This window comes from Topomyia yanbarensis, chromosome 2, assembly GCF_030247195.1.
Source record: "Topomyia yanbarensis strain Yona2022 chromosome 2, ASM3024719v1, whole genome shotgun sequence".
Taxonomy (NCBI): Eukaryota; Metazoa; Arthropoda; class Insecta; order Diptera; family Culicidae; genus Topomyia; species Topomyia yanbarensis.
In genome coordinates this window covers 405,372,406-405,386,635 of record NC_080671.1, presented here as the reverse complement: position 1 = coordinate 405,386,635, position 14,230 = coordinate 405,372,406, and the positions used below count along the sequence as shown (strand labels likewise).

Here is a 14,230-nt window from a genome sequence, read left to right as displayed (position 1 = left end):
ACTGAGCCGTGGATGCCATAAGAAAGGTCGTTGAAGCTATGGAGGCTGCGCAGATGCAAAAGAGAAGAAGAAACCGTTCCTGCAGAGTGGTTATGTTGAATGAAAAAAATGCCTTCAACAGTGCTATTTGGGCTGCAATCGCCGATTCGCTACACAGATTAAGAGTTCCTGAGTACCTCTGCACGATTCTCAGGAGTTACTTTCAGAACCGAACTGAAACCGTAAAAAGAAGTTTATCCGTAACAGAAGGCGTTTCACAGGGTTCCATACTCGCTTCGATCCATTAGAATGGTGATTGATTGATGGTGACGGCTTGTGACGCCACAGTGCCGCGAAAACTGGAGTTGCGCAGTAGAGGACGTCCAGCTTATTGGTGGAACGAGACGCGCAATACACTATGCGCCTCTTTGTCTCAGAGTTAGAAGGCAGACTCAGAGAACAGTATCGAGCAAATAGAGAGGAGCACAAGGTGATGTCTCGGGAAGCTAGGGCCGCTTTAAAATGGGAGATCAAGCTTAGCAGGTCCTATTTCCATAAGGAGCTGTGCCAAGAAGTAGACGCCAATCTCTGGGACGACACGGTCGTGATAGCGAAGATGAAGGGTCCGGCAAGGCCAGCTAAAATGGTAAGCTGAAGATATTCGTTGAAGGTCTCTTCCCGAAACACGATCCAACTACATGGGCACCGACACCGTACGGCGAAGAAGAAGAAGAAGCAAACTCGAACGATCGGTAAGTGTCAAATGACTAGCTTGCATAAGTGTCGATGTGCTTGAAATCAAAGGAGCCCCCACTCCGTATGAAATACCAAACATGGTGCAGAAAGCTGCAATCCTGGCATATCCGGACATGTTCAGGGTGGTGAACTGCTGCAGAAATATTCAGAGGAATGGAATTTCCCCGAAATGTGTAAGGTCACAGAAGCTAGTGTTGCTACCAAAGCCAGTGAAGCTACCGGACGATCCGGTCTCGCATAGGCCTATATGTCTGCTGGATACGCTCGAAAAACTTCTTGAAATATTCATCCTTAACAGACTGACCCAATGCACGGAAGGTGAGCGCGGACTGTCCAAGATATCGATAATGTGCTGTCACGATAGATATGAAGAATGTGTCTAACAGCTTCGCAGCGCTGCACAGATTGAGAATCCCCGACTATCTATGCCAAATCCTGAAGAACTACTTCCAGAGCAGAGTGCTGCTGTACGAGACAAACGAAGGACAGAAGCCAATACGAGTCACAGCGGGCGTTCCTCAAGGCTTCATTCTTGGTCCAACTCTTTGGAACGGGATGTACGACTGGGTTTTGGCACTGCGACTGCCCAGGAAAGTGAAAACTGTGGGTTTCGCGGGCGTCCTGTCACTAATGGTCAGACACTTGAAGAAGTGCAGTTGTCGATGACGAAGACAATAGACGCAAACGGAAGCTGGGTGAACGGGGTCAAGCTGCAGATAGCTTACCACTAGACGGAGATGTTCTTTGTCAGCAACTTCAAAGTGGTTCAGTAACTGCAAATTGGTTCAGCGAAGGACACGTGAAGTAATTGCGAGTGATAATCGACGACCAGTTGATCTTCCACATCGACTACATCTGCGAAAAGTTAGCGAAGGCACGATATGGGGTTCCTCCCTCATGTGTGGCGCTGAAAACCAAAACCACAAAATGCTGAACAGAACGTTCCGGCTAATGGCCATAGTGGCCGTACGGAGCTGGTATGTGTTATCGTCGGGATGATTCTCATCTGCATCATCCTAACGAAGGGTATCGAGTACTATAATCGGAGAAACTCGAGAAACGTTAGGAAGATGGTGAGAATCCATTCGATGGTGAAATGGAAGCAGGAATGAAGCGATACGGAGAAAGGAAGGTGGACCTACCGGCTCACCCCAAACAGGTCGACGTGGGTCAATGGATAGCACGGAACTCCTGTCGGGCCACGGTTGCTTCAGGAAGTATCTTCATCGGTTCGGTGACGCAACATCACCGTTGTGCCTGGAGTAGGAGAACGTCGACGAGACCCCGGAGCACGTGATTTTCGAATATCCGAGGTTCGAAGCGACACGTAGAGAGATGCTTGAAATGGAGTGGATGGAAATCAACCCGGATAATATCTTCAGAATGACAAGCGTAGTAAACACGTCGAAGGCAGTCAACAGAGTAGTGATGCCGATTATGAGCAATCACCGGAGGAAAACTCTCCGTCGGAGTAGGCTCGATCCACCGTCAGGACTAGACTGAATAGATAGCGGCGGGACACAACTAGTTGCGGGTCGTCGGAGCACCAGCGAATTGGAAGCCTTGCTGCACCGGAATCGCCGAAGCGACCTCGGCACCTGGCTGGTTGACTCGTATTCGGGAGAAATTTTCTCGCCGAGGAACCCTCGTCAGAGTTGGCTAGCTCCATTCGCCATCCTGGATGGGGGGTGGGAGGGATTAGAGCTTGGTAAATTCGACAATATGGAGTTTGCCGCCCAGATTGTCCTCCTAGGGAAAGAGCAAATATTCTCGAACCACAGCTAGCTGTCGTGCTGCCGTACAGAAATGGCCACTTTTTGTGGAAAACTGATTGTGTGTCGAGGAGTGATGCTCTAACTCCGCTGAAGTAACTAACTACTAAGTAGTTAGACTAGGGTGGATTTTTTTTATAGTAAGGTTTAAAAAGCTTCAAAAGTCTGGCCTGCAATGTATTGGCACTGTGTGAGTCTCACGATTAACTTTTGTGCGTAATCACTGAAAATCATCCTTACTCTTTTTTCGCTTTTCTTTCCCACGGAACTACATCAAGGTATTACTTCTTACTTTCGTCGAACCTCTTTCTTTTGCCCACGAGTTTTAGGTAACAATCTCGGAGCCTCAGTTGATCTATGAAATGGCTCGACCTTTTAACTTTCGACTCTTCTCTTGCTTTCCGTCTCTATATATTACGTCGCCATTTAACTCTCGTCTCAGTAACCCGTTTAGCTGCTCCTGTTTCTGAGAGTCATTCCGCTCCCAGCTTTATCTTCTCGGATAGTCCCCGTGTTGAAGTAACAATATTTACTGCAGGGCACACAGAGTAGCTTTTGTCGCCAGACTATACTCTATAGTCACTTTACGTAGACATAAGAAAAGTAGGTAGAAGCACATCACTGCCATACACAACATATGATGGTAGACGCATCAATCACTAGCGGAACATGTGCGCTGTAGTTAATAGAGTAGCCATGGGACTGGAAATGTAACTCATTCGACGTCTATCTCTCGCGCAGTCCGGACGTGTTTTAAAATCGTTACAAGTGTATTTGTTAGTTTCGTTGTGTTGCGTCATTCGCAATCCGTTAACCAGTCCCGCGCGATGGGCAAAACGCGCTCCAGATCCAGGGAGGATTTAGACGCTGCCAAAAGGCAGAAGCAGAACGAGCTGGATGGAGCTGGCAATCGGCTGCTCGGTAAAAACAAGTACGCCAGCCTGCCGGTCGACGATGTTGGGGAAAAAATAGAAAAGAAGGAGAAAATGCCGCCATTTTACCTAAAGGGGTTTCCGCCAACATTAAGGACAGATCTGAACACGCTTATCGGTCATGGACTTAAAGCAACTATCCGTCTTTGCACCGACGGATATAAGATCACCGTTCCCTCGTTGAATCACTACAACACCGTTAAAATTATTTAAAACAAGTGAAAGCGGAATATTTCACGCACGACATTGCGTCCAGCAAACCGCTGAAAGTAGTTATCCGTGGTCTTCCGGACATGCTGGAGGAAGAACTGATTAAGGCTCTATCAGAAGTCAAACTCAAGCCATTAGCGGCCTACAAAATGAAACGACACAATAAGGAGGTGAAATATCGGGATCAATTGTATCTGGTGCACCTGGAACGAGGATCAATCTCAATGAGTGAGCTGAAAAATATAAAATATCTCTTCCACATTGTCATCGAGTGGGAAAGATACAAACCAGTCCACAGAGAAGTCACACAATGTTTGAACTGCCCTTACTTTGGCCATGGTGCCAAAAACTGCCACATGGAGAGCCGCTGTGCAAAGTGTGGCCAGAAACACGCCTCAAATGACTGCTTAGATCTGGAATCGGATGCACCGCCAATCTGTGTGAACTGTGAAAAAGGCCACCCATCGACAAGTCGATCGTGTCCCAAGCGGGCTGAATTCATCGAGTTCCGAAAAAAAAGCGAACCAGCCGAGACAGCAGGAGAAAAAGCGACAACCTCTCATCGATCTGAACTCAATACCGGCTTTTCCACCACTTCCGCTGCCTAGTCATCAGAAGAATGGAAACCCAGTGCAATCTGGCTCAAGCAGTTCCCCGCCTGGCTTCTGGGGAAACCAATCCGGCTCTGTACATAATCGACCCGAGAACACAACTTCCGGCCCGGCTACAGATGGTTTGCCGCAGGTTATCAATCAACTATCATCTCTCGTCACTGAGATGCACAAAATGATGATGCAAATGATGCATTATTTTATGAGATTTAACATTCACCCTCAACATCCTTAATTGGAACGCCCATTCCGTGGCGAAGAAAAAGCTGGAACTCATCGAATTCCTGCAAACCAAATCAATTGACATCACAGTATTGACAGAAACGTACCTGAAGCCAAAGATAAATTTCAACCTCCAGAATTATTCCATCATTAGACTAGACCGGGTCAGCGAACAGAAAGGCGGTGGTGTAGCCATTGCTATTAAAAGGGGGTCGAGTTCAGGATGCTGCCTAACCTTCGTCTATCCGTCATTGAAGCAGTCGGAGTTGAAATAACATCACCGGACGGTCCCATCGCAATCATTGCTATCTACTGTCCAACACAGTGCAAAGAGTCGAACAACAGTGCTTTGCGACTAAAGAATGACATTCATATACTGACTCGTCGAAAGGGTAAGTTTATACTTACTGGTGATCTCAACGCCCGCCATTCTCTGTGGGGCAATCTCAAGTGTAACAAGAATGGATCAGTCCTAGCAGAGGATCTTCAAGCTGGACACTATGTGGTACTTCATCTAGACTCGCCAACCTTCTTCTCACCGACCGGAATCGGGTCCACTCTCGACATTGCCCTCACCAACATCGCAGATCGCTGCTCATCGCTCCGTACCATAACAGAACTGTCATCAGACCATCTACCGGTGATATTTGAGTTGGACCACGCAAGCAATCAACGCCAACCCCACCGACGACGAAACTACCATCAAGCGGATTGGACCCAGTTCCAACGGTTTGTGGAAGACCGAGTGGCAGAAAATCCTGACCTAACAACGACAGACGAAATCGACGGTGTGCTGCGATCGCTCTCCCACGACATCGACGAGGCAGAACAGCGGTTTATTCCAACCACACTGATTACAAGTAAGTTCACTCAGTTAGACGATGATACCAAGCGAATAATTGCCCTGCGAAATTCTGTTCGACGCCAGTTTCAAAGAACACAAAACATAGCCAGAAAAATCCTTTACAAAAAATTAAACAAAATAATAGCCACCCGTGTAGAAAAAATTAGAAACAGACAATTCGCGAAACATTTGAAAAATTTACCGAATTACTCTAGGCCCTTCTGGCGACTAACCAAAGTTCTCAAAACCAAGCCAAAACCCATTCCACCACTTAAAACTGCTAACGAAATAATTTTAACAACGGTTGAGAAAGCAAACTCTATTTCCCGACACTTTATGGCGTCGCATAATTTGGGGCGAGATATTGTCAGTCCTATGGAAGCTACCGTGTTTTACAGCATCTTCGAGCTTGCGAATGCGCCGTGTGAGCTGCCCAACGATGAAAAAATTACTCCGGATGAATTAGTAAACGTTATCAAAGCCACCAAAAATATGAAGGCACCGGGTTTCGATGGTGTATTTAACATCGTTTTAGAGAACTTGGGGCCGAAAGTGCACTCACTCCTAGTGAACCTCTTCAATCGTTGCTTGGAGCTTGGATACTATCCGATGGCCTGGAAACGATCCAAAGTCATACCCATACTGAAACCAAGATCCGACAAACCCGTCCAGTTACCGTCCGATCAGTCTACTCTCGTCTCTCAGCAAGCTGTTTGAAAAACTGCTATACACCAGACTCCTTGCGCACACTGAGTCAAACGACATTCTACCAGTCGAGCAATTCGGTTTCCGACGTGGCCATTCGACGGTGGATCAACTCAAACGGGTCTCCAACCTAATTAATCAGGCCAAAGCGGTGTCTAAAACAACTGTTGTGGCGTTTCTAGACATAGAGAAAGCGTTTGACAACGTCTGGCACGACGGCTTAGTTCACAAGCTTCTCCAGACACCAGAACTTCTCAAGTTTGTATAAGCAATTCGCTCTCTGAACCGTACCCGATTCCCGCCGGAGTCCCTCAGGGTAGCATTTTGGGACCAATTCTGTACAATCTGTACACGTCGGACATACCGCCCCTGCCTGGAGGAGGTACACTTTCGCTTTTTGCTGATGACTCGGCAATAAGTTATAAAGGCCGAGCTATGCGCTCACTAGTATTAAAACTTCAGAAAGGAATAGATGCCTACACCAAGTATCTAACAGATTGGAAGATATATGTGAACGTGACCAAAACGCAGCTTATCGTCTTCCCGCATCGCACTACTGACCGTCTAAAACCGACCTCCAAAATAAAAATTTCAGAACACTGAAATCGAATGGTCAGCTGTGGTTCGCTATCTTGGACTGTGGTTCGTTAGTAAACGTCTCTATCGTCTCCATGTGGAGGACCGAATAAACAAGGGCATTGTGATGCTAAAGCGACTATACCCGATCATCAACCGTCGGTCCAAAGCCTCCACCGCTAACAAGCTGGCTGTCTACAGACAGATTGTTGCGCCAATGTCGGAGTATGGGTCTCCAATTTGGCAAGGTTGTGCAAAAACTCATCGCAAAAAGATCCAGGTATTGCAGAATAAGTTCCTTACGATGATCCTAAATCTACCACCGCGCACACGTACTGTTGATGTTCATCGACTGGCAAACATTGATCTTATAGACGTTAAACTGACTTCATCATCCATTCAACACCAATCAAGAGCTCTGGCTTCAGAATTCGCAGAAATTAAAAATTTGTACCCATAACCTAGCTAAATTTTCAAATTTTGTATATAGAAGGTCTAAGTAGGTTAAATTAGAAAATAGAACATAAATATGTTCCAATGTAAATCGGCAAATGCCAAATAAAAAATCAGCTCTAAGCTTTCTATTCAAATACAAAGCTTGAAAAACTTTCGTTGTACCACTTGCAATGTAAACTTATGTAAAAGAACACTGAAATAAAATAAATTGAATCGTCAAAAAAATGGAAATGTAACTATATGAAATCACTTTTTGTAATTGTTCATATAACTTCGACTCCATCATGTTGATCGTTCTGAAAAACTTGGTTTTGAGTCCAGAGCTACTAATTCTTTGCCAGATCATCAGTTTCCGGGCAAAATAAACTTGGGTTTACTGGAGACATCACCTCGTGTTGCACCCAGAAAACGATTGTCCGGCAATCTACAGAAACTGCGATGTTCAACTTTTCGACCAGGCCGGATTTTCGGCGTGTGATTTGTAGGATAGAATTTCTTTTCTCGTCATCCATCTATCAACCACGTATACGGTAAATGCATGATAAATATTTGTTTCACTTTGCCGCACAATTTCTGTTCAAATTAGTCATATTTTACTTTTTTAACGATAATAATTTTATTTCTCAAAAATAATGACAATCTTTTCCTATAAATATAGCAACACTGCCAAACATCATTTCACTATCCCTGCAGAAACAATGCGTATGATGAACAAAGTCAGAATCAACCAATCAGGAGTTGGATCACTCTGACGTAAGATTGGAACAAAAACGCTCCTCCCCCATATTGTCACGTCTTGTCTTGTCTTGCACCACCGCACAAGTTTCAAATTTGAATGCCTTATATTGGCACTACTAATGCTATTAAAAAGCTTCAGTTAGCTGTCATTGTCCGCCATGGTTTTAAAACCATTTCTCATGTTTCCTTTTTGGTATGATGAGCAAAAAGGAAAAATTTTAAAATAAAATGTTCTGTTTAAAACCGTAATTGACTCTCTTCTAATGCATTGTAATGAATATCCTTAATGGGTTTTCGTTCTCACATGATATGAATGTTTTACGAAAATTACCTTTAGTAAGTCTTGAACTGAGGCACCTTGCCTCGTCGTTCACGGTAAGTGCTCTGCGTTTGCTGCCTGGACTATGTTCGATTGAAAGCAAATATGCCGAATATAATTTTCAAGAGTTGCATAATGAATAAACCTACTAATGCTAATATAAAGCTTTATTGCATTGTTAGTGCTGTAATGGAGTTTCAATGCAACATTAGTGCAAATGTATAGCCAATATAGTGCAATGGCTTAATGCTTATGGTTAATTGGGGTTATCATAAAATAAATATTCCCTTTTTGAATTTTCGATAAATATGCCCTTTTTGAATTTTCGTTTGCGATGAACATACGAGCCCCAATAATTGATACTGCATTCCAGCTTCAAAGAGCTGGATAGACATCGAAAAGCATGATACTAAAAATGTTTTTTGAACACTAAAGCGTGTTTTACCATACAAAAGAAAACCTCAATGTATTTTGCTTTGCCGTTTTCGAGAGCTAAATTTTTGTAAATTAGTAAGGAAACATTATAAAAACTCCATTGCCTCCTTAAATTATTTTTCAAAAGTTCAGGGCAACAAAATATACCAAGGGGGCGCTAAACTGAAACCCCGCCAAGGGCACCAGAATCCCACGCTACGGCTCTGTTTGTGCTTCATAATTATTTTAATTTTATTTGTTTTATTATTTTATTTGTTTTCTATAATTTATTCGGTTTATTCGAAGTTTTTATTCGTGCATTGTGCTTATCTCACATCTGGTTGCTTGTCAACTTCGCGTGAGTTCGGCAAACTAATGAATGATGCAACAGTGATATGTGTAAGAAATGTCTCATCTCACTGATAGATGGATTGAATTGTTTTTTTTTTGAGAATTATAAATGAGTTTCTAAATAACCTTCTACAAACAGTTCCAATAGACTTTCTGCATCAATTGTGTATTTATTTTAAAACTATAATATTATAGATTCTCCGAAAACCCAACTTTTAGTATTTTTCCCATATATTTTAATTCACGTTAACCACCACCAAAGTAGCTCCATCTCTTGATTATTTTTATGGAAGTATTACGTGATTCCTAAAGCAAGTCATCCAAACATTCGAACTTTCATCCTTTTGTTAGAAAAAATTCTTAAAATTAACTTGTGAAGCTATGAATGAAATTTATCAAAATCTATATTTCTAGAGAAAATTTTCAATAGGACGTAAGTAACAATGAGAGATTCTCTTTGGGGTCTTTCTCTTCTGTTCATTACTCGGCCATTTCAACATTTATTACTCTACTCTTTGCATAATATTCTAGCAAAAACCGTCGGTTCTCGATATGTACTGGAAAGTTAGTACAAAGTGTTGTAATGACGTCGTAATAAACGAAAGAGAAAGTAAACAAAGAGAGGTTCTCAATGTTACTTACGTCCTATTGAAAATTTTCTCTAGATTTTATCACTAACGTTTACTGATTTCCAAATTACATTTTTTCCCTTGGGAAATTGCATTGTTGGATACTTAACCATGTTATTTAGTCTGTTTCCATTTGGGAAAGAATTCGTATTGTCCCGGGAGTACTACTACTTCTACTGAGGTCCAAAATTTCGTGCAAATTCCGGACAAATACATACAGATATTTTATCCGGACTCACGTTCAAAAATTCGTACTGTTCTCCTAAATTCCGTACGGTTGATTAGTTGGTCAGTTTAGTCATGGGTTATGATCCAAAGTGGTTATGACGGTTTGTCTATCTCTCGAGAACCCCACAACCTTCGAGGGATGGCTACGAAAGTGACAAAGTTGTTGGAGACATTCGCTGTGTACACAAGGAGATACCAACTTACGAGCCTCCATGGAGAGTAGATCGCAGAAACGCTTGAACTACTTCAACAAGTTCTTTTCTGGTATTTCCGGTGCGTATACGAAGAGAACATAATGCGGTGGGCAAAATTAATCTAAATATATACCTAATTAGCATAATCATCAATTGGAAATCGACCCTAAGGCAACCCACTAAGCCAAAAAAGCAACCGATACAAGAGTGCAAAGAAGTTCAAGTTGCTAATCCCATTGGCAACTATGGGCCGCCAGTTGTTCAAGGTCCTCCATAAATCACTTTCGATTACTTTCGAGCGGCTCAAAACACACGCGCGGAAAATCAAATAAATTCATCGCCAGTCCCATCAAAACCTTCCAGCAGCGGCTCCATTACACAGTACAAACCAATTTTGTTTGGCCTTGCCAGTCGACGAATTTCGCGAAAAAAGCCGCTACCGCTGTCTGGCGAAATTGATAGTGTATACACACCGAGTGTGCCATTTGGCCGGTATATTTAGAATACGCACGTATCGGATAGAGAGAGAACTAACGAAAAAAATTTAAATCTTAAAAGAGTTCGTCCAAATTAGCCACAACACCAGATACACACTTTCTAAATCTCATCAGCAGGGAGAGACTAAACAAGTTCTAAATTCCCCCTCCTAATACACAATCGAGCTGCCGTATTTAGTAGGTATGCCGGACGATCTGGCATGTCGGCTACTTTTTCGAATTCCAACTAAATAAATGTTCTGCAACGTGCAGCAATAAAAATGATTCGGATTTTTTCGCGCCATCAAAATGAATCCTAATGCCTTGGAGGGTCCCCGGTGTATTTACGATAAATAGCGCACATTTACATGATTTTTCGAATTCCGATCCGAAAGTGTACAAGTTCGGTAACTTTGTGGGAGTTTAATTGTTATTGACTATTTTAATGTTAAAACAGCACAGATGGGAAGAATTCTACTCCCGTGTTTGCATATTTTTAACCGATCGATGGTCGGCCGTCGAGTTACGTCACGGTGACTACCGGGTTGGGGCCAGGTGTGCGCGCAATCCGATTACATACTCGCCGTGAGTAAGACAGGAGTAAGGCATAGTGGATTTCGCGAGTGTTTACACGTGCCGCCAAAAATAAAAGCCAATTGCGGAAAATCATTAGTGTGTACGCACGTTAAATTTGGGCTTGAAATTTAAGCTTAATTGGCTGCCTTGGCTAATTTACAAGAACGCGAGTTTCGTCACTATCATTGCAATTAAAAACTTTGTAACGAAATTTTTCATAAATTAACAAGAGTCTTTTGTGAAAAATTCGACCTGCTAGACGAATAATGTTCGAACGAGTAAAACATCCGCAACGCATCGTGCTCCATTTATCATACCGAACTAGACGATATTTGTTGTACATATTTATGTTTCATTGTTGCCTCAAACATGTCTGGGACACATTTAGAAACGCTCACGCAAATGCCATTTCTGCTTCGGTTTGACAATGCTACAGCGAATATTATTTTACGCCTAGCATCCTACCAACCACCACCGACCGAGATTTCCTCACACAAAAAAAAATCTCGAACAACACTAACGGATGTTTACTTCGCGTATAGGAAAAGATTTTTCCCATAACATGACAGCCACTTGATGTGAAGAGCGCCGCTTAAGTTTTTCACTGGTGGCGCATCTCCCGCCACCACTAACCCGATGTTTTGACGTCTTACTTCGGTCCTCCGGTCTCTCCGAATCCGGGGAGTAACTCCCGAACACCATAAACTAATAATCATAACGTATAAATTTAAACTTTCAATGCCATTTTTTAGTGATTTTTTCCGCTGTTTTTCCCTCTGATTTCAGCTCCACACGCAAACGATTGAGACCAGGGCGGTGGTACGGCTAGGTCGGCTCGGGTTCAGTTCGCAACAGCCACTTCATGTATTGAGAGAACGCGTGAACCAGGGGCCGTGAAAATCCGCCGGTGCGCGGGCCCACATCATCCTCCGTTCGAGCTTCCAGATCGAAGACCCTGGCAGTGGCCGTGGCCAGGGCGGTGGTGGTGGTCGTGGTGGTAGTGGTAGACAGGACGACGACTACGACGACCTGTTTCTTGGCACGATCGGCGGACTCCGCCAGTGGTGCTGCGCCTGCTCCTGTTACACAATGACGACCCGTTGGTCCTCACCCAAATGGTGGATCTACACGGTTATCGTAGTGGTGCTGTTGATTATAGTGACGTTGATAGTTAGCTTTATGCACCACGGTAGTGCTAATCAGCCCCAACCGGCGCCGCCGGGGGCAGTGGTAGATAGTGCAAGTGGGACCACACAGAGCGAGGAAGGAGACGGAGTGACGGCCGTGGTTGCCGCCACGGTTACACCCCCGGGAGGGATCAGTCCCAACAGTAGTGCGCCAGGTGAGTGCTATTGCTTCAGATCCTCCTATAATTTCATGACAAATATACATAAATAACACTCAAGAATGCCAAACTCGTGCTAATAAAATGTATCAAATTTGTCGCGCTGCGGCTAAAAATATGTTCCGTGTATCGACCATCGCGAAATCGGATATGTATCGCCAGACACCATCTAATGGGCCGAATTCGCTCCCAATCCGCCTCATGTCACCAAACGATCGCCGTCGGGTTTATTTCCAACAAATAGTTGCTCGCTTTATCTTGCCTATCGGCAGCTTGGATCTGACAGCCCGGGTTAATCCTCTGCTTGGAAACATGCGAAATTTATCGATTCACATGGTCAGTGTGGAATAATTTATGCAAACTACATCTGGCGAACGTTCCCGTCTCATGGCCCTGATCGCGCACCTCCTCTCCTAAGTTTGTCACGGCGACAGTCGCGCATCCTCTTCCTACCGTATATACACAGAGCTTCTATTTCTCTATGCCTCTTCGCAAAGTACACCAGGAAAAAAGGGAGGAAAATTTATGGGCGAACCAAACACGCAATCTTATCCCGGGCCAAGATCTTGTAGCCGGTGCGGAACATGATCCATGTGTCAGTGCTTTCGCAGAACTTTAATTGCATGTTTTCCATACACCGACCGTGACCGCCGCCAAATATGGGCGAGCTGCGCCAGGGGATTGCCCGGCTCTAGGACACATTTCTTTTCCGATTCAAACAAATCGAACTAGATCTTGATAAGAAAATGGGCCTGTGAGGAAAAATTTACTCTGAAATGTTGTGGGCAGGTAGGTGTATGTATCGCCCTATGCAGGTGAGCGAGCATGCTTTCCTTCGTTTCGTGTCTGCTGCAGGTTTATCTGTAGAAACCGAGGCGATGCGATGGTTTAATGTACGCCGGCCAGTACGACGGTGAGCGGTAGCTGAGCGTCACATCGAATGGTCATGTTTTATTTAGATGAAAAATCTAACTTTGATTGCTGCCGACCTTGCACCATGGGCAGCTTGCGGCATGATCGTGTGTCTTTTGGGGTGCGATGGGGTAAGAGCACTAATTTGATTTGAATGGTTCTGATAATCGGTATTTTAAAAATTGCTATGATAAACAAGCTCTCAAGTTTACTGGCGTATGTAAAAGTATTGTTAGGAACACAAATTGAGATTGTCTGGAAATAGATGGCAGCTGCATCTGGAACGAAATTAAATTGGCTTGATTTTCCTGATGGGAAGAGAAAGAACGAGAATTAAAAAGGTTGGGTAATGAAAAAAGACAACGTAATTGTCACATCGCAGAACAATAAACAGCTTGGATTTTTAACTCCTGAAGAAATAATGAACCCTACTAATGAAACCAATAGCTCTTTACCAAAGTAAATTAGGAACAATAGCATATCCATGAATTTCAGCTCCCTGTATATGAGATCAAAAATCTAGATAGTTTATTGCCTTACTGCAGGGCAGTTACATATAAAATATTATAAAGTTCCGTAAATGGAATTACAAAGATCACTAGAATAATACTCAGCACGCTGAATAATAGCCATGTAATAATTGCGTTTGCAATGCCTAGTAATAGCCCTGACTAGAATATTGCAATTGTGCTTCGAAAATGCAACACATTCTTTGACATTTTCGGACTCCCATCCGGCAGAAAAGTTTTTGTTTGAACGCAAGCTTGCAAGCTGCCGAGAGCAATTCTTAGCTTTATCCAACTTATCGACAATGGAAGGAATTTGATCTGAATCAACGAAGTCAGTCGCAGTGCCCGCTCTAGCCAATTCGTCCGCCCATTCATTTACAGTAATACAGGAATGACCGAGTACCCATAGAAGGTAGATAGCATTTGAAATGCTAAGTTTTTCGATTTAAGTTCGACAAGCGATTTCTAATTTCGAT

The 14,230-nt window shown here is 43.5% G+C and overlaps 1 protein-coding gene across 1 annotated transcript in view; it reads left to right on the top strand.

The window, feature by feature from the left end:
- LOC131685016 (A disintegrin and metalloproteinase with thrombospondin motifs 9) overlaps positions 1-14,230 on the top strand; it is an 811,665-nt gene that overhangs the window by 269,858 nt on the left and 527,577 nt on the right. The window contains 1 exon segment of the mRNA XM_058968345.1: positions 11,775-12,330. Within this exon segment, the coding sequence (XP_058824328.1) occupies positions 12,078-12,330 (253 nt within the window). The 5' untranslated portion in view covers positions 11,775-12,077.